Raw genomic sequence first — 26,635 nt, 5'->3', positions numbered from 1 at the left:
GGATTGGCAGGATAGGTGAGAGGTTACAGAGAGAAATGAAGAAACTTTCAGGAATGATGGATAGGGCCACTATCTTAATTGTGCCAACAGTTTTACAGGTATATACACATACTTACCAAACTGAACACTTTAAACATGTGCAGTTTACTGAATGTATGTCAATTAGACTCTAATAATACTGTTAAAAGAAAACAAATGTATGCAAAAACCTTCCAAGTATCATATAACTATCTGACAGAATATTTTAATAAACTACTAAAATGCTTTCAAGGAACTTCTAATAACACTGGCAATGCTTATGATATACAATTAAGTGAGGCTGGCCAAATATGTAAGCTAATATAGAAAGACGTCAATTACATAGAAAGCTCATGTAACATGGACGGAAATATTCCTGGTTAGAAAGAGATCTATATTAATAATAGTTTTCAGTGAGTTAGGGAATCATGGATGATTTAAATTATCTTCACACTTTTTTCTATTCTCCAGGGTTTTCTTTGTTGTTGTTTTTGTGGCATTTTATTATTATTTTTATTTTACCTGAGCTTGCATTATCCTTTTAAACAGGAAATTTAAAACTAAATGAAGGAAAAATATCTGAGTGATTATCTGTCCTAACAAGTTATTCCAACATATGTATCACAGACCCTTGAAAGATCAAAGAGAGGACTATGGGAGTTCATATGAGCATATGAACCAAGTATTACCTGTAGACTTAATAATATATTTCACACTCATATGAACTACTATTTTTCAAATGTTCAAATACACTGCAATTCAACATAATTGAATATGTAGAATGCTATCTTTCCCCTCAACAGACACTAAAACTGCTAACATGGAGGTCTTCAAAAACTTATTCCCCTATACTTATTGCCTGTAGGTTGCTTTATTTGGAATTTCTCGGACTACCATACCAGTATATAGGAAGGGTTAAGTACCAACTTGGCATTCAATTAACAGAGGTTCCATTATATGGTCCTACATGTTCAAAGGCCAAGGTCAAATATGCTTGGTACCCAGACAGACTTTGTAAAAGCTAGTTCAGTTAAACATTAGGCTTTCTGCAAAAAATGTAAGATGAAAGTTACCAGAAGTTTAACTCCTAGTTAACTATGGCACTACTAGGGACGCCTGGGTGGCTCAATGGTTGAGCGTCTGCCTTTGGCTCAGAGCGTGATCCCAGAATGCCCGGCTAGAATCCCACATCAGGCTCCCTGGATGGAGCCTGCTTCTCCCTCTGCTTATGTCTCTGCTTCTCTCTCTGTGTCTCTCATGAATAAATAAATAAAATCGTTAAAAAAAAAGAAAAAGTATGACATTACCAGTCCATAAGGGAATTTGGGGAAATCATTTAATGTGTGCTGAGATTTCTACAAATGCTTCATAATAACCCTCTAAGAAATTAAAGTCAACAAATATCATTATAAAATACAAAAAGCAGATCTAGTAGTTATAGTAAACTAGTTGTTTAAAGGTAATTTAGTTTACCTCAAAGAATTATTCTCTGCCTTTTGTCTGCCAAGTTCACTTTCAGTGTCCATTGCCTTTCTTGCTAGTGATTTCATTTCTTTTTCCACAGTAGTTATGGTTTCCTTCATCAAAGTCATATTTGACATTTGCTCCATACGTTCATCATCAAGCTAACAAGTAGAATGACAAGGTTATTGCCACCACTAACAAAATCTTCCTAAGAGACATCCTTTCTTTGTGCAAACTGTGGCATATGACGAGATTTACACTAAGAGATGATCAGATTAGACTTGAATGTTGTGGGAAGCTGTATAGACAAAGTACTGTGGAAGACGAACAAGAACAAGCCACTGCACAACCTATGCATAAAGCCTATCACAGTATATGCATCTACATTTTCAATCTGGTTCATTTTGACTGCAGCATATGTAACTTATTTGCAAAAGGATTTATTTGTTGTTAAACATTAACAAATTATACATATAAAAAGGAATTATGAAAAAAATGTTTCTCCTGAGTAATGCTTTTTTTCTCATTATAACGTAATACAGATGAATTTATAAATATATTCAATTAAATTTGGTAATAGAAAGTCAAATTCCCCTAATTTTCTTTATATAGTCATAACATCTCAAATACATATTCATAGCATCTAAAATTCTTGATTAGTAAAAAGTGATGCTTCACTTTTAAATTCAGCTTAAATACATTCTTCTCATTAATTTTCATTTCATAATACTTTCTTCTACTTTAGCTACCCTTTAGATAGAATAAACCAGTTTCTCTGTATCTGACAATGCTATCTTTAATAAAATAGGGAGATGAGAAAGTTGCTAAAATCCCACAGATGTATCCCTAATGGGTTTTTTAAAAGAACACACTTGCAACCCAACAGAAAAAAAGACTTTACTTATATTTTTTTGGAAGGAAATAAATAATGAAAAAGTGATAATTTATACCATGCACACCATCTTAAATATTTTAGGATTATTAACACTATCTTAGAAAAATAAAAGAGCGTCTCTGAACATGGAAAACAAGGGAAAGGGGGAAGCTACTGACAGTTTATAGCCGAAAGCACAAAAGTGATTTTTCTTTACGTTATGAACTGTACACTCCAGCTCCTCTATCCTTTGTTCCAAATGGGCCTTCTCATTAAATGCTGTCTCTTGGGCAATCTGTTTAAAAAACAAACAAACAAACAAAAATGTTTTCAATGTCACTATATTGTGTTTCAGAAATGGTCATACAGATAAAATTTACCCAAACCTTTAGCCTTTCCCTCAGGCTATCTCGTTCTGTGGTCATTCTTCGTAAATCAGTAAAGGCCACATCTCTTTCAGTCTCCACCCGCCGGAGGATGGCATGTGCTGTTGTTGATTTAGGAGATTTACAGTTTTTCATCATTTCTCGTCGAAGTCGGGCAATTTCTTCTTGTGCCTATTATTTAAATATATAGACTTCTATAAACTTTGGAACAGACACAAATACAGCTATCTTATATCCAGCCAATTAAATACAACCCATATATATAAATGCATGCAACATTTTTAAGTGAGCATGAGCTTCTATAAATAAATGCAAATGATATCCAAAAATGCAAGTGACTGTGTAAAAAATAAAAGTTTGATTTATTATATCTTTGCTAAAAATTTTTTAAAATTTGGAGGCAATCAATCCAAGAGAGAATGTCTTACTAAGAAATATGCATGTAATACACTACATCCATTTTGTTATATAAATTTGGGTTCAACAAAATTCTATTTTAATAAATATTATACTGTTCCCATCCTTCTCTACATAAATATATATGCCATTTCCGTGTCCTGGCTACTTTTACTCTGACAGAAGGCCTATCAATCCTTACTGACAACCCAATATACTCTCTCATACTTGTTCAAACCACCCTCAAGTCCCAAACCTACTGGACACCTACAGATGATTTCATATCCTACTGTGCTATTTAAAAGTCCCTAATCTTTCTTTCTCTTGATTTTGATCACTAACTATTCAGCTGGTCTCCAAGTCTCAGAGGAAGATATATTACCTCTCAATTCCATAGCAAAGCCTTTACCAGAATCCTGGACCTCATCTCCTGAAATGTCTTCTAGGATACTCCTGACTCAATTACAGTTGATCCTTGAACAACATGAGTTTGAACTTATATAAGGTCCACTTATACATAGATGTCTTCAATAAATACAATATATTACTATAAATGTATTTTCTCCTCCTTATGATTTTTTACTAACATGTCCTCTAGCTTATTTTATTGGAAGAGAAGTGTATAATACCTATATAAGAAACATGTTAACTGACTACATTATTGCTAAAGTTTCTGGTCAACGGACTAGTTGCAATTAAATTCTGGGGAGTCAAAAGCTTTTTGTTTTTTTTTTTGGAGGGGGGGGGGAGTCGAAAATTATACATAGATTTTCCAACTGAGCGAGAGGGTTGGCACCCATAGTCCCACTTTGTTCAAGACTCAACTGTATAATTATTTCCTCTCACTCTGAATAGCTCCCTCTCCACTGGCTCTTTCTTCCCTGCTTTCTACTAATACATGGCTCCTCTATCTTGAAAAATGTCATTTGACCTTGTTGCCCCATTTACAATCCCATATCTCTTTTGCATTTGACATAATTTTTTCTTTAAGCACCACGGTTTGTACCCATTGCCTGCTCCTCGCACCTACCCGAGGTAAACTGCCTGATTCCAATACCTACATTTTTGCAGAATTTCAAAAAATGACCTCACTATATAGCCTTTTCTCAGTTCCCATTTTTGGTATTTGGTAACATGTGACATTGTCTCCAACACCAGGTTTTAGATTCTTTCCTCCCTTGGGCTTAATATTGTTCTACCTTAGTTTCTGATCTTCTTTATCTCTTTTAAAGGTTCCTCTGCCAATCAAAAAAAAAATCCCAACATTACATCTTGACTTCTCCATTCCTTTATAGCTTTCTCATTCTGAGACCTCATCTACTCTGAAGGCCATAAACTCACCTCTAAGAAGATAGGTTTCATTAAGAATATCTTAAGAATAAAGTAATTCCCAAATGTTATGTTAATTTGGGAGATTTATTTATTTATTTTTAAAAGATTTTATTTATTTATTCATGAGAGACAGACCGAGAGAGGCAGAGACACAGGCAGAGGGAGAAGCAGGCTCCAAGCAGTGAGCCCAACGCGGGACTCGATCCTGGGACTCCAGAATCACAACCTGAGCCAAAGGTGGCGCTAAACCTCTGAGCCACCCAGGCTGCCCTGATTGGGAGATTTAAGCATTCTTAGAGAACTTAAAAAATTATTTATCTCTGGAATTGATTATTATTAATTAGATATTTCATTTATAAATAAGTTTACCTGTTCATAAAGAAGAAAGGTCTTGTCTCTTTCAGATGTAAGAACCTTGACATTACCCTGAATTTCTGCCAAATGACGCTCATATTTTTCCAGCATGCATTTAAGTTCTTCACGGTCTCTTGTTGTCTTCAAAAGCTCAACATCACAGTTTGTACCCTACAGTTATTACATAAGAAATGTGAAATTCTTCTTTGACATGTGGTTCTAAAAATCAGTGCTACTAATAGCAGTACACAATCTCTACTCAAGGAAACATGACTATATAATGAAAGGAAATGATAAAAAAAAAAAGTTAAAAAAAATCACTTCTCTTTTAAAAAGTTTCATCCCAAACTGGTCCACATTTATCTGATTACCTCCCAACCACTACCAATACTAGTGATAAAGAATCAAATTCAATGGACCACTGTGCCATCAAAGAGATCTGTTTCCCCAATTCTTGGATATACCAATTCATGCCAAATCAAAATGAATTATTTACACATTATGTAAATCAAAGAACAAAAGTTTGTGTTTGAGGAACAAACTCCAAAATATTTGTAAGTTTCCAAAACCTACCCGGGAAGATGGAGATGGGCGTCTTGGACTTTTAGACCTACTTCTGATCATCTTTCTCAAATTTTGAGCTTCACTCTTGTAGTAATCTCTGTCTGCTTCTAAAGTCTTGACAAAGGAATCAAGTCTGGAAGGAGATTTATTTTGTGCTTTTTCAGTCTCTAAAATTATCTTGCCAAGGAGGAAAAAATTGGGTCATTATTTCAGGTTAAACCATAGTATCATATCCTAAATGAAAATTGAATAAACAGGGTCCTTAAAAAATAATAAATTTGGTATTATAAAAATAATTAATCTATATTCCTTAGAAAGCAGCTAGATGTCTTCTTTTTCTAGCATTTCTGAATGTACTATATTTTTATTTAACTAAAAGCACCTCAAATTTACTCAATAATTTTAAGAAAAAATGGTAAAGAAATTTCAGAGAGGCCAGAAATGTCCACAGATCTAGTTACAAGTCCTAGAAATTGAATAAATTTACTTAGAAAACAAGAATGCCAATATTAAAACTTCTTTCATTGCATCTAAGTTTTATTCAATAATTGTTCAACAAATAAATAAATTAAATGAATGCTGGATATTCTATACTTGTATATACTTTCAAGTACATTCTCATTCACCTCAGAAGCATTTTTTCTTTTACAATCTTTATTTTACCAATACTTTATTGGGAGAAAATTACAGATATGCTTTCAGAGAGGGTGTTCCAAATATTTTAAATGATAGCATTAAATCATCTGAACGGAGCACTTTTTCATTTTTACATTGTTAGATAAAACAAAAACAAAAAACACATTACCCGGAATTAACATACAACATCTGACTTAATATTTATTACTAGGAGGAATAAAAGTTAATGTGTAAACAAATGCATCTTATATTTTGAGAATTAAATTATTCACAGTCATCATTCAATCAAGTAGTAGCTAAGGACACCAATAGAACCAACCAAAAGTTCTTTCCACCTCTAGGAAAGAAAGGTGTAATGATGAAATAGAGCAAGAACGGCAAGGCTCTTACAGATGGGAAGTGCCCTTGTACACCAGAGTGCTGATTTTAGAAAACATTTTTCATTGTTCACAAAATGCATGAGAGCTAAAACACATACATCATTTTTTTGTAGTCTAACAGAATAAAAATGATTCCTCAACCTACATTTATGAAAAACATACTTACAGATCTAAGCCTTTTAATTGTATCTTCCAATACTATTATATTATTTTGCTGGCAAATGAGTTCAATCTGAAAAATAAATTTGAAAATTGCCATTTAGATTAAAAATACTTAAATTGTTATTTAGAAAATTGTTATTTAGATTAAAAATATTTAAACAAATTGAACTAAAAAGAGAACATCAAAGAAGGAAGCCACTTGAAACAACAGGTATTGGCAAGGATGTGGAGCAAAAGAAAACTTCATGAACCGTTGGGAATGTAAACTAGTGCAGAAACTGAAAAACAATAAGAAGGTTCCCCCAAAATTAAAACTGTAACTACCTTACGATCCAATAATTGCACTATTGGGTATTTACCCAAAAAATACAAAAACACTAATTCAAAGGGATATATGCATCCCTGTATCTATTGCAATATTATTTACAATAGCCAAATTATGGAAACAGCCAAAGTGGCCATCGAAAAATGGATATATATGTGGTTGTATACACACACACACACACACACACCCACACACACAAAATAGAATATTATTCAGTCATAAAAGGAATGAATCTTGCCATTTGCAACATAGATGAAGCTAGAAAGCTAATGCTAAGGGAAATAAGTCAGAGAAAGACAAATACCATATGATTTCACTCATATGTGGAATTTGAGAAACAAAACAAACGAGAAAAGGAAAAAAAAGAGAGAGAGAGAGTGACAAACGAAGAAACAGTCTCTTAACCACAGAGAACAAACTGAGAGTTATCAGAGTGGGGTGTGGGTGGAATAGGTAAAAGATGGGATGGGGATTAAAGAGAACACCCAAGTGAGGAAAAATAAAATACAATTAAAACTTAAAAAAGGAAGTCACTTAAAAATAAAAACATGTGGTGGATAATGTACAAAAGAAAAGATAACCTATTCTTTCTGTTCACCTACCTTTGGGTGGTAAAAGAACATAGGATGAAATACAGCATTTCCTTTCAATTAACCCATGTTTATTACCAAATAGTAATTGGTTATATTTTACCAAATTACTCCCTACAAACTGCAACAAAATGTTAATACTAATTATAATTCTAAAGATGATAATAGGGAAGAGATAAAAGAATGGATAGGATAAAAGTTTTCCTCAATCACCAAAGTCAGAAGTGTTTGCTTTCTCCTCTGAACTCTAGATCAACCAAATTCATAAAACATTTTTTGTATCAGTTTTAGGAAATCAAACATACCCAGTCTTATAATATAGCTACCTGTAGTCATAATCATATATCTAGTATATGACTAGATTGCATATTTCTAGAGGACAGTAACTATTTTTACACAAAGATCTATTTGATATAATCTATAAGTTGGCATATTAGTTTAATAAATTTATTTCTTAATTCATAAACCTTCCCCTCATTATTCTAAACTGTTTCCTGCTATATTTTAAATTTGACTTTTCTGGAATTATTGCTCCTCATTTGTTCTTTAGACCCAAGTTCTTTTTTAAGATTTCTCTGGCAGTCATATTTTTTTGTAGTTTATAAAATATTAAGGGTTAATGGTATGAAACAAAACATGTACAGTTTGGAAAAGCTAATGCAGTTTCCAACAGACAATTTTCAATGCTTTAATTTACACTATTATGTAGATATCAAAAAGAAATGGATCTATATTAAGTTATGTATAGAGATGCCCATATTAGTATAAAAACTCACACTGCCAAAAATTTTATCTGACACATTGCTATGAAAAAGAAATTTATACACACATATCCTAGATACAAATGAAACATAAGCAGTAATATGTAAACTGAGGAAGATAAGATTATGCCTAATTATAGCAAGATGTGATTACAATAAATGTTATTTTCTTCATTTCACGCTTCCACATGGAAATTTTTATAATAAACATATATTACTTTTGCAGACATAAAAAACAATGCTAATTTCATTCTGAAAAACAAAATTACAACTGGTCCAAATAAAAAGATGCTAACCCAGTGTTTTCATTTATTTGACAAATGATTAATGAGAACCTACTGTGTGCCTGACATTGTGCTGGGGATAGCAGGGAATAAAACAGACAAAAATCCTATGCCCTCCATCTGCACCCCAATGTTTATAGCAGCAATGTCCACAATAGCCAAACTACGGAAAGAGCTAAGATGTCCAGATGAATGGATAAAGATGTAATGTGTGTATACATATATACACACACAATGGAGTACTACTAAGCCATCAAAAAATGAAATCTTGCCATTTCCAACAACATGGATAGAACTAGAGGATATTATGCTAAGCGAAATAAGTCAATCAGAAAGACAACTGTCTTTTGATTTCACTCGTGTGGAATTTAAGAAACAAAACAGAGGAGTATAATGGAAGGGAGGGAAAAATAAAACAAGATGTAATCAGAGAGGGAGAAAAACTGTAAGAGACTCTTAACCCTCTTAACCATAGGAAACAAACTGAGGGTTGCTGGAGGGGAGCGGGGTAGGGGGATGGGATAACAGGGTGATGGGCATTAAGGAGGGCATGCGATGTAACAAGCACTGGGTGTTATATAAAACTGATGAATCACTGACCTCTACCTCTGAAACCAGTAATACATGTTAACTAAATGAATTTAAATTAAAAAAAAAAAAAAGAAAACCTCTGACCTCGTAGAACTTACATTCTAGTTGAAAAGAGAAAAATAAAATAGGTAAAATATGTATCTGACAGTTACTACTTTATTCAAAAAAATACATAATGAACATTCACATCTGTTCTAGGCAACTGAGATAAAAAAGTGAAAAAAAAAAACCAAAAAACACCAAAGATCTCTGCCTTTGGGGACCTTACATTCCAGCTGGGCAGACAGTAAAAAATAAAGCTAACAGGGATGCCTGGGTGGTTCAGTGGTTGAGCATCTTCCCTTCAGCTCAGGGCAAGATCTCGGAGTCCAGGATCAAGTCCCACATCGGGCTCCCTGCATGAAGCCTCCTTCTCTTCCCGCTGCCTGTGTCTCTGCTCTCTTTCTGTCTCTCATGAATCAATAAATAAAATCTTAAAAAAATAAAAACCTAACAAATTCTATAGTACATTGGGGGAAAAAAAAGAACAGAGTTAAGATACTGGAAGTGTTTATGAAGGAACAGACTGGAATTTTAAATAGGGTTATCAGATAAGTCCTCATTAAAAGGAGACCTGTGGGCACAGAGAAAGGGGTCAACCATATAAAAATCTGGAAGAACATTCCAGGCAGAAGATATAGCTATAGCAAATGTCCTAAAGCAAAGGAATGTCTGCTAAATTCCAAAAAATAGTAAGGAGGCAGTAGTTGGAAAGTGCTATAGAAAAAAAAAAAAAGCAAGGGAGACAAAGGGATAAGCATGGGGTGGGAGAGGATGAAAAACTTAAATAGCCTTTACACTTCATCTTCCACATGCTAAATTTTGAAATATTTTTGATTGATGAATCATACGTAAATGTAACAGTAATGACAAGAATAACCAAAGATCCAGTCCAATAATAGCCCTTATATTACTCAAAATATAAATTGTATGAAGAAACTAGTAATGGCAAAATTAAAATTCTCTTTCTTTCAAAAATTTATGTTCAGTTAGCTGAGAAATACTGTATTAGTAAGATATACATGATAAAAAAATTTACAACGAGCAGATAAAGAAGGTATATAGTTCTGGTGGTTTTAAAATATGTCCATTAAGGTTTTTTTTTTTTTTTTTTTGTCCATAAGTTTTGATATTCCTTACTTCAAAAGATGGAGTTTAATTTCCTTCCCCTTAAGTGTGGTACAGACTTAGTGACTCACTTCTAGTGAACAGGATGTGATGGTCTGTAACTTTGTTAATAGGAAGGCTGTCCATATTCAGGGACAGGAGGCATATGGAAAAGCTCTTTACCTACTGCTTAATTTTGCTAAAATGTTGCCAAAACTGCTCTAAAATTAAAATCTATTCAGATTTTTTAAAAGGGGGAGAACCTCAAAGAAATAAAACTCAGAAGAAGTGGAGACTAACACATTTTAATACACAGAAACTTAAAACTTTGATTAAAAAACCTTTAAAAAAAAAAACACAAAAACCTTTTAAAGTGTGAAATAGGGATGCCTGGGTGGCTCAGTGGTTGAGCATCTGCCTTTGGCTCAGGGTATGATCCCAGGGTCCAAGGATGGAGTCCTGCATTGGGATCCCCGTAGGGAGTCTGCTTCTCCCTCTGCCTATATCTCTGCCTCTCTCTATCTCTCATGAATAAATACATAAAATCTAAAAAAAATTTTTTGAATAAAAAAATATAATGTGAAATAAACTGTGTGTTGTGAAAATAGAAAAAAGGATGGAAATGTAAGTATTATCTATCTGTTGGTAGGTATCTATGCAAGAGAGAGAATTAGGGAGAGATATGTCCTATATACAGAACATTCCTGTTTTTCTTCCAAATTTTTATTAAATTCTGGTTAGCTAACTATATATAGTGTATTATTGGTTTCAGGATTAGAATTTAGTGATTCATCACTCACATGTAACACCCAGGGCTCATCATAACAAGTGCCCTCCTTGACATCCATCACCCGTTTAGCCTATCTCTCAACATCTCTCAACAACCCTGTTTATTCTCTATTGTTAAGAATGTCTTATGGTTTACTTTCCCCTCTCTTTCCCCCCACTCTTCCCATATGTTCATTTGTTTTATTTCCTAAATTCCATGTATTAATGAAATCATATGGTATATGTCTCTGACTTATTTTGCTTAGCATAATACACTTAGCATAATACATAATGCCACATTTCTGAGCCCTATCCACGTCCTTGTAAATGGCTAGATTTCATTCTGTTCAATGGTTGAGCAAACATATTCCATTGTATACATATATACCACATCTACAGAACATTTCTATTGCCTGAAATTTTTACCATGACTACATCTTACTTAAGAAATTTTTTGAGCAAAAACTTTTAAAAGAAATAAAATGTGCAGTACAATATATTTTAATCCGTAGGTAGACATTTAAATGTAATGGCAAACCTCAAAAACTTTGAAATGATATGAGAATGTCACTTTTTCCATTGCACTTACATGATGTTTAAAGTAGAATTAAAATCCTGATCAGTAGTCCAATGCTAACTAGAATTATTGCAGTGATCATTTCACAATATATAGAAATAATCATATTGTACACCTCGAGCTAATATAATGCTATATGTCAGTTACAACAATAAAAATTCCTATTAGTGGTAAATGTAATACCTTTGCTTCTTCAAGTTCTTTGTCAGCAGTATCCACCACAAAATTTTTCTCTTTTTCTAGTTGCTCTGCTAGTTGGTCAATTTTAATCAATTCTTTACAAAGATGCTCATTGTGGCTGGTTAAATCATCTACTTGACTGCTTACCACCTCCTTACTATCCAAGAGTTTCCTAACATATTCTTCCAAGCCATGATTTGTCTGTTTGAGATCTTCAATCTGTTGTAATTAGAAAAAAAAAATCATATTAAAATATTTCCCTTGATTTCCTCTGAGGAAAACAATTAGATAACTGGAATCAGGAAGGGAGATTTATTTCCTTGGAAGGAAACCTAAGTATATACATTTTTTCACTTTCCAAAATTTGCACCATGTGAATGTAATACCTATCTGAAAAAATATATTAAATGAAAATTTAAAGGTTTATAGCTACATCTTCTAAGACAATTTATAATAAACTTAATTACTATTAAGTTTTGATTTTCAACTAAAACTATTAGAAAAATAGCCAAATATTTATATCTTCACAAGATAAACCAGTCTTGAAATTACTAATTTTAATAATTTATATTAGATGTTCTTTAGAATTAAATTTCTAATTGTTACCAAAATATGTTAACTCTTTAAAAAAAAGTTCTTTTGACCATATCAGTAACTTACTTGACTAAGCTAAATACCAAATCAATCAAGTATTTGCTGACTAAAGTGGAGGACCACAGCTTTCCTTCCCAGCCCACTATTAAACCATCAACGGATGAAGAAAGGGGCCTTTTCTATCATGGAGGTATCCAAATGCCTTTAAAGGAAAAAAAATATATTAGACTCATTGAACATAATTATGTGTCAGGACTTATGATAAATTACTTTTTTTTTAAGATTTTGTTTATTCATTCATGAGAGACACACAGACACAAACAGAGGGAGAAGCAGGCTCCATGCAGGGAGCCCGATGTGGGACTCGATCCGGGAACTCCAGCATCACGCCCTGAGCTGAAGGCAGTCACTTAACTGCTGAGCCACCCAGGCATCCCTGTGGTGAATTAACTAAAATTTCCTTTTTTGCCCTGGTCTCAGGGAATTTTAAAGCCTATCTGTAACCTACCTCTAGCAACTAGCACAGAACCTGTGTGCAATGATCTCCTGTCTGCTATTCTTGTCCCATGCTTTCACAAAGTTTATCTTCCCCTATTCTTATTACCTAAGTTATTTTTATTACTTGTATCTTTTTTAAAACTATAGGATGTGGGATAAACATAAACTTCAACTTATCTATCTATATGTCTTTTTATCTTTATTTATGGCTTCTATAGTGCCACATTTCTGAGCAATAAGAGCATACTAAAAATGTTTGCTAACCTTCCATTGTACCAGGAGAGGCTAAATGCTCCTCCCCTTTGTAGTCCCATTAAGCCTCTTACACAGTTTAATCTTGGTATTTTATAACATATATTATTTAACTCCCTGTCCCTTCCACTAAATTCTAAACTTTAAAGGGATTGTCTCCAACTTCAGTATTAACACACCTCTAATTTCTTTTTTTTTTTAATATTTTATTTATTTATTCATGAGAGACACAGAATGAGAGAGGCAAAGACACAGGCAGAGGCAGAAGCAGGCTCCCCACAGGGAGCCTGATACAGGACTTGATCCCGGACTCCGGGATTGCGACCTGAGCCGAAGGCAGGTGCCCAACCACTGAGCCACCCAGGCGTCCCACACCTCTCATTTCTGTATCATTTACTATTTATCTAGCATATAACGCTCAAATTATTTTTAAATGAATAAATAAAACAAAGAAACACTCTCCTCACTTCTAACATCAAGCAAGCCCTACTTCTACTGAACTCCAAAATTCCAAAACACAAGTACTTTAGAAGAGGCAGTTTCAAGTGGTAGAAAGGATGTAGGCTTTGGAATTAGGCAGATAGGTTCAAATTCTGTTGTAGTTCTTTGTCAATTACTTAACCCTGGACAATTTACCATATTTTCTTGATCCTAAGAGATGCCTCTAACTTCAGAAAAAATAAATGGAAGCCTCTTGACCTTCATCTGTTAAGTAGACAGAATACCTACAACTTGCAGGGTTGTAGTCACATAAAAAAAGTTCAAGTAAAATTTCTGGCAGATGACAGGTCCTCAAAAAATAGCTTTTAAAAAAACTTATTTTGAAATAACCAGAAGATTCACAGGAAGTTGCAAAGTATACAAAAAGGTCCCCTGGGCCCTTAGCCCACTTTCCCCAATAGTTATATCTTAAATAATTATAGTACAATCTCAAACTCAGAGATTTGGCATTGTTAAAATGTGATCCCATGTATAGACTGCTGTAGAACTAAGATACAGAATTATTTTATCACCACAAAGATTGCACTCCTATTACCCTTTTATAGTCACATCCTCTCCCCTCCCCATCCTTAACTCTTAGCAACCACTAATCTCTATAATTTTGTCTTCTCAGGAATGTTATATAAATAAAATCACGTGATAAAGATCAGGGTACGTGATCTTCTGACATTGGCTTTTTCACTCAGCATAATGCCACGAGATGTATCCAAGTTACACAGATCTATAATTCATTCTTTTTTGTTGTTGAGTAACATTCCATGGTACAGATTACCAGTTTGTTTAGTCACTCACCAATTAAAGGAAATTGTAGGTGTTTCCATTCTTTATTTATTTTTAAGATTTTATTTATTTATTCATGAAAGACACAGAGAGAGAGAGAGGCAGAGACACAGGCAGAAGGAGAAGCAGGCTCCATGCAGGGAGCCCGACACGGGACTCGATCCCGGGTCTCCAGGATCAGGCCCTGGGCCAAAGGCAGGCACTAAACCGCTGGGCCACCGGGGCTGCCCTGTTTCCATTCTTTATGACAAATAAAGCTTCCTATGAACAATCATATACAGGGTTTTGAGTGGACATAAGTTTTTATTTCTCTGGAATAAATACCTGGGAGTGCAATTGTTGGGTTGTATGGTATGTTTAGTTTATAAGAACTATTTTCTGGAGCGGTGCACCATTTCCCATTCCTACCATGAACGTATGAGTGATGTGGTTTCTTCCTTATCCTTGCCAGCAATGGATATTGTCACTATTTTTAATCTTAACTGTTCTTATAGGTATTTACGTTTCCCTAACGTTTAGAAAAAACAAACATCTTTTTATGTGCTTATCAACATATATCCTTCTATGAAATATTTCCTTATGTCTTTTGTTCATTTTCTAATTGGGTTGTTGATTTTTACTACTGAGTTTTAAGAATTCTTCATATATCCTACATATGATACACATAATTCTTCTGGCAAAAATAAGGTTTATAGCTTATTTTTTCATCCTGTTAATAGAGTCTTTCACAAAGCAAAAGATTTAAATTTTAATGAAGTCCAAATTATCAATTTTTCTTTTATGAATCATGCTTTCGGTGTCACATCTAACAACTCTTCACCAAGCCCAAAGTCCTGAAGATTTCTGTTACCCTATAAAAGTTCCATAGTTTTCTGTTTTACATTTTAAACCTATGATCCATTTTGAATTAATTTTTGTAAATTTTGTATAAGGTGTGAGGTTTATTTTTTCCTTTTTTTTTTAAGATTTTATTCATTCATTCATGAGAGACAGAGAGAGCGAGAGAGAGAGGCAGAGGGAGAAGCAGACTCTATGCGGGGAGCCCGACGTGGGACTCGATCCAGGGTCTCCAGGATCATGCCCTGGGCTGAAGGCAGCGCCAAACCGCTGAGCCACCAGGGCTGCCCAAGGTGTGAGGTTTAGGTCTAGGTTCATTTTTCTTCCCTAAAAGATATCCAATTGTTTCAGTACCATTTGTTGAAAAGACTATCTTTCCTGCATCAAACTCATTTCCACTTTTGTCAATAACCTTTGGCTGTACTTGTAGAAGGCTATTTTTGGATTTTCTATTCTCTATCACCAACCTATATCTATCCCTCTAGTAATACCATACAGTCTTAACTACTGTAGTTATACATTAAGCTTTGAACTCAAAGAGAATGACTCTTCCCATTTTATTATATTTTTTCAGTTTACGTTATTTCTATTTTCCTATTCTCATGTTAACCAATTCATTTCTCTCTTCTTTCCAACCTGTTGTTTGAGAACACTGAGTTTTTAATTTCAGTTATTGTATTTTTAAAGTTTTTTTTTCATTGTGGTAAAACACAATTTATCATTCTAACCATTTTTAAGTACACGATTTGGTGGCATTAAGTACATCCACTACATCCACAATGTTGTACAACCATCCCAGCAGGCTCCATGCACCTGGAGCCCAATGTGGGATTCGATCCTGGGTCTCCGGGATCATGCCCTGGGCCAAAGGCAGGCGCCAAACCACTGTGCCACCCAGGGATCCCCCCTATTTTTAATCTTTTGGAGATATATCTAGGAGTGGAATACCTGGATCATAGGGTAATTCTATATTTAACTTTTACAGGAACTGCCAAACTTTATTTCACCATGGCTACACCATTTTACACTCCCACTAGCAAGTCACAAAGGCTCCAGTTTCTAGACCACCTCACCTGGACTTGTTACTTTGTTTGATAACAGACATCCTAATAGGTATGAAGTGATACCTCATTGTGGTTTTGATTTGCATTTCTTCAACGGATGATGATGTTGACCATCTTTTCATGTGCTTATTTACCATTTGTGTATCTTTGAAAAAATGTCTATTCAAGTCCTTTGTCCACTTTTGAATTGGGTTGTTTTGCTTTTTGATTGCTGAGTTGTAAAGTTCTTTATATATGTTCTCAATATTAATCCCTTATCAGATGTATGATTTGGAAATATTTTCTCCCATACATTTTTAATAGATTTGACTTTTTTAAAAGGATTTTATTTATTTGAGGGAGAGAGAGCATGCATGTGCACTTGAGCAGGGAGAGGGAGAAGCAGACTCCCTGCTGAGCAGGGAGCCAGATGTGGGGCTCAATCCTAGGACCCTGGGATTATAGTCTGAACTGAAGGGAGATGCTTAACTGATTGAGCCACCAGGCACCCCTAGACTTTATTTTAGAGCAGTTTTAAGTTTACAAAAAAATTGATCAGGAAGTACAGAGTTCCCAATACCCTTTTTCCCCACCCAACACACAGTTTCCCATCTTAAGTTATGAATGGTATTAGTTTAGTACTTTCGCTACATTAATGATCACTGACACATTAACTTAAGTCTGGAGTTTATATTAGGGTTTACTCTTTGGGTGGTAGATTCTGTGGGTTGCGACAAATGCATAGTAACATGTATCTACCATTACTGTAACATACACAATACAGAATAGTTTCATTGCCCTAAAAAACCTGTGCTCCATTCACCCGGCTCACCCTTCCTTCCTCCAAATCCCTGGCAATAAGTGATCTTACTAATGTCTCTATGTTTTGCCTTTTCCAGGTCATATAGTTGGAATCACAGAGTATGTAACCTCAGATTTTTTTTTCACCTAGCAATTTGCTTTCAAGTTTCCATTATGTCTTTTTTGTGGCCTGATAGCTCATTTCTTTTTACCAACAAATAATATTCCATTGTACAGATATAACACAATTTGCTTATCTATTCATCTATTGAAGAACAACTTGGTTGCTTCCAAAATTTTCACTTGGTTCTTCTTTATATCTTTTATTTCTTTGATGAGATTTTCTAGTTTTGTGTTTGTTTCAAACACACTCAGAATTGCTTGAAGCATTTATATGGTAACTGATTTAAAATCCTTGTGAGACAATCTCTAATCCTGTGAGACATCTCTGTGTTGGCATCTCTTGGTTGTCTTTGCTTATCAAGGTGAAGATATTCCTGCTTCTTGAGATAAGAAGTGATTTTTTTCATTGAGATATGCTCTTGAGTTTTAGTAGGCTTCTTGTGACACTTCCTGTGACTTTAGTTCAAACTAAAAATGGGAGATGCTATCTTCTTATTGTTAGGTGTAGGTGGAAGTCCAATTTCTCTCTTAGGCCTCTGTTGATACCTGGGGAGGGCTGGTTTCCTTGTTACTGCTAGGCAGGGATGGGAGTTCAGGGTCCCCACCAGGCCTCTGCTAATACTACCACACTGAGATAGAATACAGATACCTTGTTTCTGCTCCCATGTATCTTTCACCACTACTGTGGGTGGGTGGACTTGTTATTGCTAGGAGGTGGTAAAAGTCCTGACTCTGTAGGAGGTCCCCTCTGACACCAGCTCAACAAAAAGGAAAGGGGACACCTCCTTATTCTGGGTGAGGGTGGATATCTAGGATCCCCATGTGGTCTTTGCCAACACTATGGGGATGGGGGATACTTATTGCCTCGTGAGCAGTAAGGTCTTGACTTCCCACCCAGCATTCCTCCTTGATACAACCTTGATGGGATGGGGGCTTAGAGGATGGGGCATGAGGTATGGTTGGGATTCCCTGTCACAGCCTGAAAAGGGTGGAAGTCTAGGCTTTTTACCCAGCCTTTGCCAGCAGGAGTGGGGCTATAGCTTTTCTCATGGTGTCTGAACAGCCAGTTACCGTCCAAAAATCGTCTGCATTAGAAACAGACCCATAAATACAGAGAACAAAATGAGGGTTGCCAGAGGGTAGGAGGATGGGAAAAAAGGGTGAGGAGGAGTGAGAGGTACAGCCTTCCAGTTACAGAATGAGTAAGTCATGAAGATGAAGGCTAAAAGATAGGGAATATACTCAATGATATCATATTAGCACTGTATGGTAACAGATGGCAGTTATACTTGTGGTGAGCACAGTGTAACATATAGACTTGTCAAATCACTATGCTGTACACCTGAAACTAATGTAACACTGTGCGTCAACTATACTTCAATATAAAAAATAAAAAATAATTAAAAGAGAACAAGAGGAACTTCACCAGGGAAAAGCCCAGAAGTTAACACTTTAATAGAGGGATCCAAATAAAGATCATTTGTAATGGGACAAAATGAAATTGTGTGCTACTTGATAGGATGCAATGAAAAGAATCCATCATCACTTTTGTGATATTCCTGTCTGTATTCATTTTGTACCTTAAGCCAACACTTATTATGTCACAGTGTCCTGGGATTAGGGATCTGGGAGTGGCTTAATTTGGTGATTCTAGTTTAATGTCTTTCACTAGGTGAAAGGAGTCAGTTAGGGTGACAGTCATTCTGACAAAGTTTAAGTGGGGCTGGCAAATCCACTTCCAAGCTCACCATCACAGTTGGCAGGCCTCAGTTTCTCACTGGTTACTGACTACTTGAGTTCCTTTTCACGTGGGCCTATTATCCACAGAGCTGCTCACAACATGGAAGCTTGTTTCCCACTTAATCACTTCTGCTCTATGCTCTTGGTTATAAAGATCAATTTTGGTACCATATGCAGGGAGACTGTATTAAAGTGGGAGTAAAGAGGGTGGTGCCAATTTGAAGGCTGGCTACCACATATGTTATGAGCGAGCCAAAGGTTCGTAACATAAAGATAATCATAGCAAACCCAAATCAGTGGTCATTCTACAAAATAATTGGCCTGTATTCTTCAAAGTGTCATGGTCATAAAAATCAAAGAAGAATGTTCTGGAATGAAGAAGATAAAGGGACACAATAACTAAACACAACGTGTGATGCTGGACTAGATCTTTTTGTGATTGAGGACATTATGGGACAACTGGCAAAAATTTGAATAGGGTCAGAGGATTAGCTGGCAGCAATGTACTAAAGTTCATTTCCTGATTTTACCAGATTGTATTGTGATCTTATAGGAGAGTGTACTTATTTATAGAAATAGCCACTCAAATGTTAGGGATATCAGGACATCAGGTCTACAACTTACTCTCAAATGGTAGGGTGAGGGGATATTCTTTCTTCCATAATTGCAACTTTTAGATAAATTTGAGACTGTTTCCAAATTAAAAATGTATATAAATTATAAAAACGTAAAGCAGGAAAAAAAAAAAGTGGTCTACATTGCTAGGCTGCCCCCTTCCTAGTCCTTTAGCTGTAGGAATGCCTCCTCTGAGAACTTTTCTTGCATGCATCCATTGTTTCTATATGTCAGTTTTTCCAGCACTGTCTGAGATACACGGAGCAAAAGGAAAACCCAGGAATTCACTAACACGTCACTTACTATATACTGAGGTCCCTAGCCAGTCTTCCTTCTTCTGCCCACCTTTCAGAATGTCCTTATGTTTGTTTTATAACAAAACGTTCAGCATTTTTAGTTGTGCTTAGTGGGATGCATAAAGGGGGTCTACTCTATCTTCCTAGAGAAGAGGAAGTTTCTTTTAGAGCCTTATCACAGGTCAGCCACTAGGAGAACAGACAATACTGAACTTGGAGTTCAGACAACTGGGTTCAAATTCTAGCTAACTTGGGAGTTCAGACAAATCCAACTTAGCTCTGTCACTTGTTAGTCAAATATTATAATTCTATAGCCTCTTGGAACTTCAGCTCCCATGTCTAAAAGATAAAATCACATCACTATTTCACGAGGTTGGAATCAAGAAAGATTATGTACTTAAAAGCACTGGATACAACACTTGCCACGCAGTTTGCACTCATATGTATCTGAATCGGCATGTATCAAAATGGGTAAGATAAAAATGGAATGATTTTAGACCCATAAGATTTCAGTGAGCACTGAATTAGTATTTATTCTCCATCTTCTTTTTTAAAATAGGCCCATTCCAAAATAATTCAGGGAAATACAGAAATTAAATGTAACCTGTAATTTCAGTGCAGAGATGAATTTATCTTGATTTCTCACTTCTTGTTCTAGCTGGAGAGTATTCTGGTATTTTTCAACTTTAGAAACTGGAGCCCCTAGACCAAAATCATGTTCTTTGGTGGTAACCTAGTAGAAAAAATGGGAATGATATCAAGACATTCAGTTTAAAACAGTTTTGTGATTCTTCACAACAATCAATGACATTTGAAAATTAACAATATTCTTAGATACATTTTTAATTATTTTTAACTTTGCCTGACCAGCTAAAAGAATTTTCATCAAGCTTTACTTTTTTTTTTTTTAATTTTTTATTTATTTATGATAGTCACAGAGAGAGAGAGAGAGAGAGGCAGAGACACAGGCAGAGGGAGAAGCAGGCTCCATGCACCGGGAGCCCGATGTGGGATTCGATCCCGGGTCTCCAGGATCACGCCCTGGGCCAAAGGCAGGCGCTAAACCACTGCGCCACCCAGGGATCCCCAAGCTTTACTTTTTAAAAACCTCACATTATGAAACTTTTTGTTTTCCAAACATAAAACTACAATATTACACATGCTTTTCAAAAAAGACATAGCCCATCCTATCCCTTTGGTAATCATTGTTCTAAGAAAATATGGGTCATAGGCAAATTATGTAGACTACTTCTAGGCCTGTGTTGTCCAATACAATAGGTACTAGCTACCTATTTATTGCTTCTTTTATATATTAACAAAAAAGTTTGCTACCCATATTACAAAGGGCTAACTTCCCTAATATTGGAATAATTTCTGTAAATAAAAAAGGAAAAGAAATACCCTAATAGAAAAACTAGTAAAGAATATGGATATTTCACAGAAATGGCTTTTAAACAGATTTAAAGACATTCAATCTCACAAATTAATATACCAAGATACCACTTTTAACCTCACATTGGCAAAGATCAGAAAGCTGTATATATAATTTATCATTCTTATACATCACTGGGGACAGTATAAATTGATACAATATTTCTGAAGAATAATTACACAAAATCTAACATTACAAATACATATAGCTTCTATATAAATAATTCCACTTTTAGGATTTTTTGCTACATAATGTATTTGCACATGTGCAAAATGACATGTTAAAATATTTTTCACTTTAGCATACTATGCATACTGCTCCACACTATGCTTTTTTACATGACAATGTAGCTCAGAAATTGTGTGATTTAGGGAAATAATTTGTAGGGTGCCTGGGTGGCTCAGTCATTTAAGCATCCAACTCTTAATTCTGGCTCAGGTCAGGTCTCAGGGTTGTGTGATTGAGCCCTGTGTGGGGCGTGAAGCCTGCTTAAGATTCTTTCTTTCCCTCTCCTTCTGCACCACCCCTCCTTTAAAAAGGAAACCAAAAAAAAAAAAAAAAAAAAAAAAAAAAGGAAAACAAATAAAAACCTACCACCTCATCCCTCAATGGGTCTAGGGAAGTCCTGAACAAACAAATCAGAATTTACAGTATAATAGGATTAATGCCATATCAGAGGAATGCACATGTATGCTAAGGAAATTTAGAGAAAAAGACTACAAAAAAGTATTTTTGACTTGAACTTCCCCAAAAAAGATTTAGGACATATTTTCCATATTCCTCCAAAACCATGACTATACTCCTATTGGAGCACTTAACACATTGTATTGTGTCTACTGAATGTCCAGAACAATCACAACTTTAACATGTCTAAAACAGACTTTTTTTTTTTTTTTAAGATTTTATTTATTTATTCATGAGAGACGGAAAGAGAGGCAGAGACATAGGCAGAGAGAGAAGCAGGCTCCCTGTGGGGAGCCTGATGCAGGACTCCATCCCAGGACCCATGGATCATGGGATCACGCCCCGAGCCAAAGGCAGATACTCAACCACTGAGCCACCCAGGTGCCCATAAAACAGACCTCTTAGGTCCCCCACTTGCACTCCTGCTCTCAACCCTGCCTCCACTATGTTCCTTCCCAGTTTTTCCCATGTCAAATGCACCACCATTTGTGTAATGCCCAAAGTCAAAAACCAAGGGATTGTCTTTGTTTCCTCTTTCCCTGACCCCCAACAACAAACTGTGTTAGTTCTACCTCTAAAATATTTCCCAAATCCATTCTCAACATGCTTATTACTACCTCCATATTCATCTCCCACATAATTACTGTAACAGTTCCCTAAATGGTCTTCGTGCTTCTATTGTTGCTCCCTACAACTTTTTTTCTGAACTGAAATCAAAGCAATCACTTTAATTAAAATAATGAGATCCTGCTCAAAAACACTCCAATGGCTTCACACTGCAATTAGAATAAAATTCACACTTTTTAAGATGCTACATGATTTGGCTCCTGCCTTCACTTCCCTAAGTAGACCCAGTACTCTTTTTCACCCATCAGCTTTATTGGTTTTCTTTCTGTTCCTCCACTGTGCCCATCTCATTCCACTTCAAGCTCTCTGTTCTTGATTTCCCTCTCTTAAGAACACTCTCTCTCCCAGCCCTGTACACGGCTGATTCCTTCTCTGGCTCAGACGTTAGCAGGTCTTCCCTGCCTTCTTACCTACAGTAGCCTCTCTCCTAAATACTCTCTGATCAGGTTATTTGCACTTAACGATATTTGAAATTATATCATTTATTTTTTAATTTGTTTTTGTCTGTCTCCCCACTACTAGAATGTAAACTCCAAGAGATCTGGGCTTTTGTCTGCTCGCTATTATATCTCTAATGGCTACTGAAGTGCTCAGCACAAAGTTGGTAATCAACAGAATATTTTCAAAATAACAAAATTTTGATGACTCAAAAAAGTAGTTTCAATGGTACAGATGAGGTAGAAGCATATTTGAAGAGGACTAATAAATGAGTAATGAACAAAGAAAACAGAAAACGTAGAGTTATTTTAGGAAGCATGATCATGAGAGGTAGAGTGAAAGGCAGAAGACAACTACAGTTGTTGAATGGTTGTTACAAAGGAGAAAACCTTTTCTTAAGTCTCTTTCTATCAAGGACTCCCTTCAGAATTAGATAAAAGCTGAGTCCTTTCCTCAAGAAAATAAAAACACACACAAAACTTTACAAACAATTTCAGGGGATTCAAGAACTCTCTAAAGTTCTTGTCCACTAGGTTAAGAAGCCCTACAGTATAAACACATCGAAGATTCCTAAGAATGGGTTAATGTTAACTAATGGAGAAAGGCCACAGAGCCAATAAAAGGAAACCCAAATAAACGGTATGTGCACTGTCCGTCCTTTGAGATAAGAGGAAAGCAAGGTCAGGTGAAGATTTAGATAAGAAGGGGTAGAAATTTGGGACACCTGGATGGCTCTGCAGTTGGGCTTCTGCCTTAGGGTCGGGCATGATCCTGGAGGCCCGGAATCAAGTCCAACAGCGGGCTCCCTGCTTGGAGCCTGCTTCTGCCTATGTCTCTGCCTCTCTCTGTGTCTCTCATGAATAAATAAATAAAATCTTTAAAAAAAAAAAAAAAAAAAGGGGGTAGTAATTTAAAGTCCTGCCTAGTAGAAGTTTCATTTTTTATGAAATAGGAGGTAAGATCATGTGCTAAAAATAAAAAAATATCAATCTTGAGCAAAATATCATGCATATAATACATGCTCAACAAATGTCATCAAATATTTTGATAGGATAATTAAAAATACTGTAGTACTTTATATGGAATTCTGAAATCTGGTTCCACAAAAAGTCTACTTGTTTTCTTTTTGTAAAGCTGTCTCCAAAAGTTTACAGTGATAGACACTGAAGTAGGAAGAAATAGCCTCACTAAAAGAAAAATGTAAAAAAATCACACAGTTCTTTGAGTAATTTTGAGACAGGTTTTTGTACTATAAAAGTAAGTCAAAAAACATTTTGGGAATTCCCTTCAAACAAAACAGTAAAGCCATAATGCTTAAACTTTCTTATGAAAAACAAATAATCTAATTATCCATTCAAACTTAAGCTCCTTATTTCTAATCCAGACTATTCTGTAAAGGAATAACTTGTCTTTTTTAAGGAAAATAAAGCAATGGCCTTAGGAGAAGTATCATTTACCAAGACCTCTAAGAAACATAAGAAGGAGTTAAAGAGTTGTTTTCAAGGGGCTTTCATAAACTAAAAAATATTAATAATAAACATGTTAATCCCATAACTAACACAAATAGAACTACCTTACTAACTAGCTCAATTAAAAAGATTCTTATGAGGCACATATATGAGAAAGTTCACAGCAATGGTTCATGTTTACCAAAAACTGTAAAAACATTAATAGTGGATTAGGTAAACATTAAACAACAAACTAATTACAAGCAACAAGGATAAAACTTAAAAACCTCACATTGAGGGCAGCCCTGGTGGCCCAGCGGTTTAGCGCCGCCTTCAGCCCAGGGTGTGATCCTGGAGACCTGGGATCGAGTCTCAAATCGGGCTCCCTGCATGGAGCCTGCATCTCCCTCTGCCTCTCTCTCTCTCTCTCTCTCTCTCTCTCTGTCATGAATAAATAAATAAAAAATCTTAAAAAAAAAAAAAACTCACATTGAGTAAAAAAGCAAACTGAAAAGGAATAGTTACTACAATTCCATTTATATAAAGTTCAAAAACAAGCCAAACTAGAATATGCGGGTTCCTATACAAAGATAGTGAAACTCTAAAGAAAAGCAAGGTAGTGGTTGGTTATCATAAGAAGTAAGGATGGTGGCTACATCTGGGGAGAAGAGAGAGCATGTGATGAGGAAAAAAATGAATAGTAACACCTGCTCTACTTGCCTCTGTATATGGAATACTCTAAAAGCAAATTACTCTAAAACTGATCTAAGCAACTTAAAAAGAAGACAGGAAAAGAGCCAACAGAATCTCTACATCTGATTATATGCCGGACTGTAAGCAGTGATTTCTTTTTTCCAAGTCAACAAAATAAAGTATATTTTGGAAGCTGCCATTAAATCACACCAAAGTTTATTTTACAGTAAATATTTCATTAATAACGCCTTCCTAGTTACTTCTCATTAATTAAAATTGAATGGTTTAGTCCCTTGAGCAATTAAGATACAAACAAGAATCAGTTTTATCCTGAAGGCAGATTTGAATGTGACACTTTCCATTTATGTTTCTAGTTTCTGGTTTCTAACCTGGTTTCTTCTAGTCGTAAACCAATTATTATCTTATTTTCTTACAGGTTAAAAAGAAAAGTGTAGTTTAAATGCTGAAAACCAGTAGAGGAAACTTAAAACAACGAATATCCTGCGATATAAGGCCCTGTAGTGTAAGAAGGAAAACACGGGGTATATTACCTAAGCACATTTTTCTTGAAGCCTCCATCCTTGACTTTATTTTAAAAAACAAACAAACAATAACAATGTATTCCTTTGTGTAATTAGATGTCCGGTCCATAATCGCCGCAGTTATTCAACTTTAATCTCAAATATTTTTTTTCAAACAAAACCCAGTTTACTCTGCCTTTCCTGTGTATAATCTCTACCGAAAATTACAAGAGACTTTCATGCAAATACCTACGTAATCTCGGCCCTTCACCTCCCAAAGTCTATCAAGAGGCTTAGAAGTGAGAGGCTGGGAGTCGGGAATAGCAGGTTGAATTCCCAAATCTCTGACTTCCAAATTCCTCACCTCCAGTCCAAGCGTTTCTAAACAGAACAGTGTCCCCAACAACCAGGCGGAGAGCTGCGGCAGGAAGCGAAGCGGTCACCATAGGAACTGGGCTCAACCCGAAGCGCCCAAGAAACGACAACAGGGGCAAAGTTTGCTCCCGGTGGGCTTCCCTGGACCACAGCTCTGCCCGCTGCCGTCCCTCGCAGCCAGTCAGGCAGCGAACTCCCGCTTCGGAGGTCACCCACGGCCTCTAATCCCCGTCACACGCGCCCGGATGCGGGGCCTTCCGACCCAGGGGCTGCTTTACCCCAACCCGGCGCAACCCTGCTGCCTCTACCTGGAGCTCCGAGTCCCTCCCCGGGCTCCTCCGCCCGACATCCTCCCCGGAGCTCATCGCGACGACTGGCGGGCCACCGCCGGCGCCAGGGATCCAGGCCCCTCCCCGTCTCCATCCTCCGCCCCTTTCCCCTCCCTTCCCACCCCTATTGCGGCCTGGCTCCGCCCCGGCGGAGGCAGAGGAAGGCGGGACCCGGGGGGAAGGAGGCGGGGGCGGTTAGCGCCGGTCGGCGCCGCCGTCG

The 26,635-nt window shown here is 36.0% G+C and overlaps 1 protein-coding gene across 8 annotated transcripts in view; it reads right to left on the bottom strand.

Annotated features, from left to right (window-relative positions):
• Positions 1-26,635, bottom strand: part of TSGA10 (testis specific 10) — a 135,183-nt gene that overhangs the window by 108,316 nt on the left and 232 nt on the right. For 3 of the 8 annotated variants that reach the window (XR_005365783.1, XM_038551031.1, XM_038551029.1), the window contains 8 exons: positions 20,473-20,601; positions 11,792-12,007; positions 6,571-6,636; positions 5,398-5,565; positions 4,840-4,995; positions 2,743-2,913; positions 2,574-2,651; positions 1,492-1,643 (listed from right to left, as the gene is read on the bottom strand). Coding sequence is in view for 7 of the 8 variants with exons in the window: in XM_038551031.1 (XP_038406959.1) it covers positions 1,492-1,643; positions 2,574-2,651; positions 2,743-2,913; positions 4,840-4,995; positions 5,398-5,448 (608 nt within the window). In the remaining variant the exon portion in view is untranslated. Of the gene's footprint in view, positions 1-1,491; positions 1,644-2,573; positions 2,652-2,742; positions 2,914-4,839; positions 4,996-5,397; positions 5,566-6,570; positions 6,637-11,791; positions 12,008-12,448; positions 12,585-20,472; positions 20,602-26,394; positions 26,510-26,635 lie in introns of those variants that run through there. The other 5 variants (XM_038551033.1, XM_038551032.1, XM_038551030.1 and 2 more) reach the window with 4 other exon arrangements.

Source organism: Canis lupus, chromosome 10 (assembly GCF_011100685.1).
Source record: "Canis lupus familiaris isolate Mischka breed German Shepherd chromosome 10, alternate assembly UU_Cfam_GSD_1.0, whole genome shotgun sequence".
NCBI classification, from domain to species: domain Eukaryota; kingdom Metazoa; phylum Chordata; class Mammalia; order Carnivora; family Canidae; genus Canis; species Canis lupus.
This window is presented reverse-complemented; position numbering and strand designations above follow the sequence as displayed.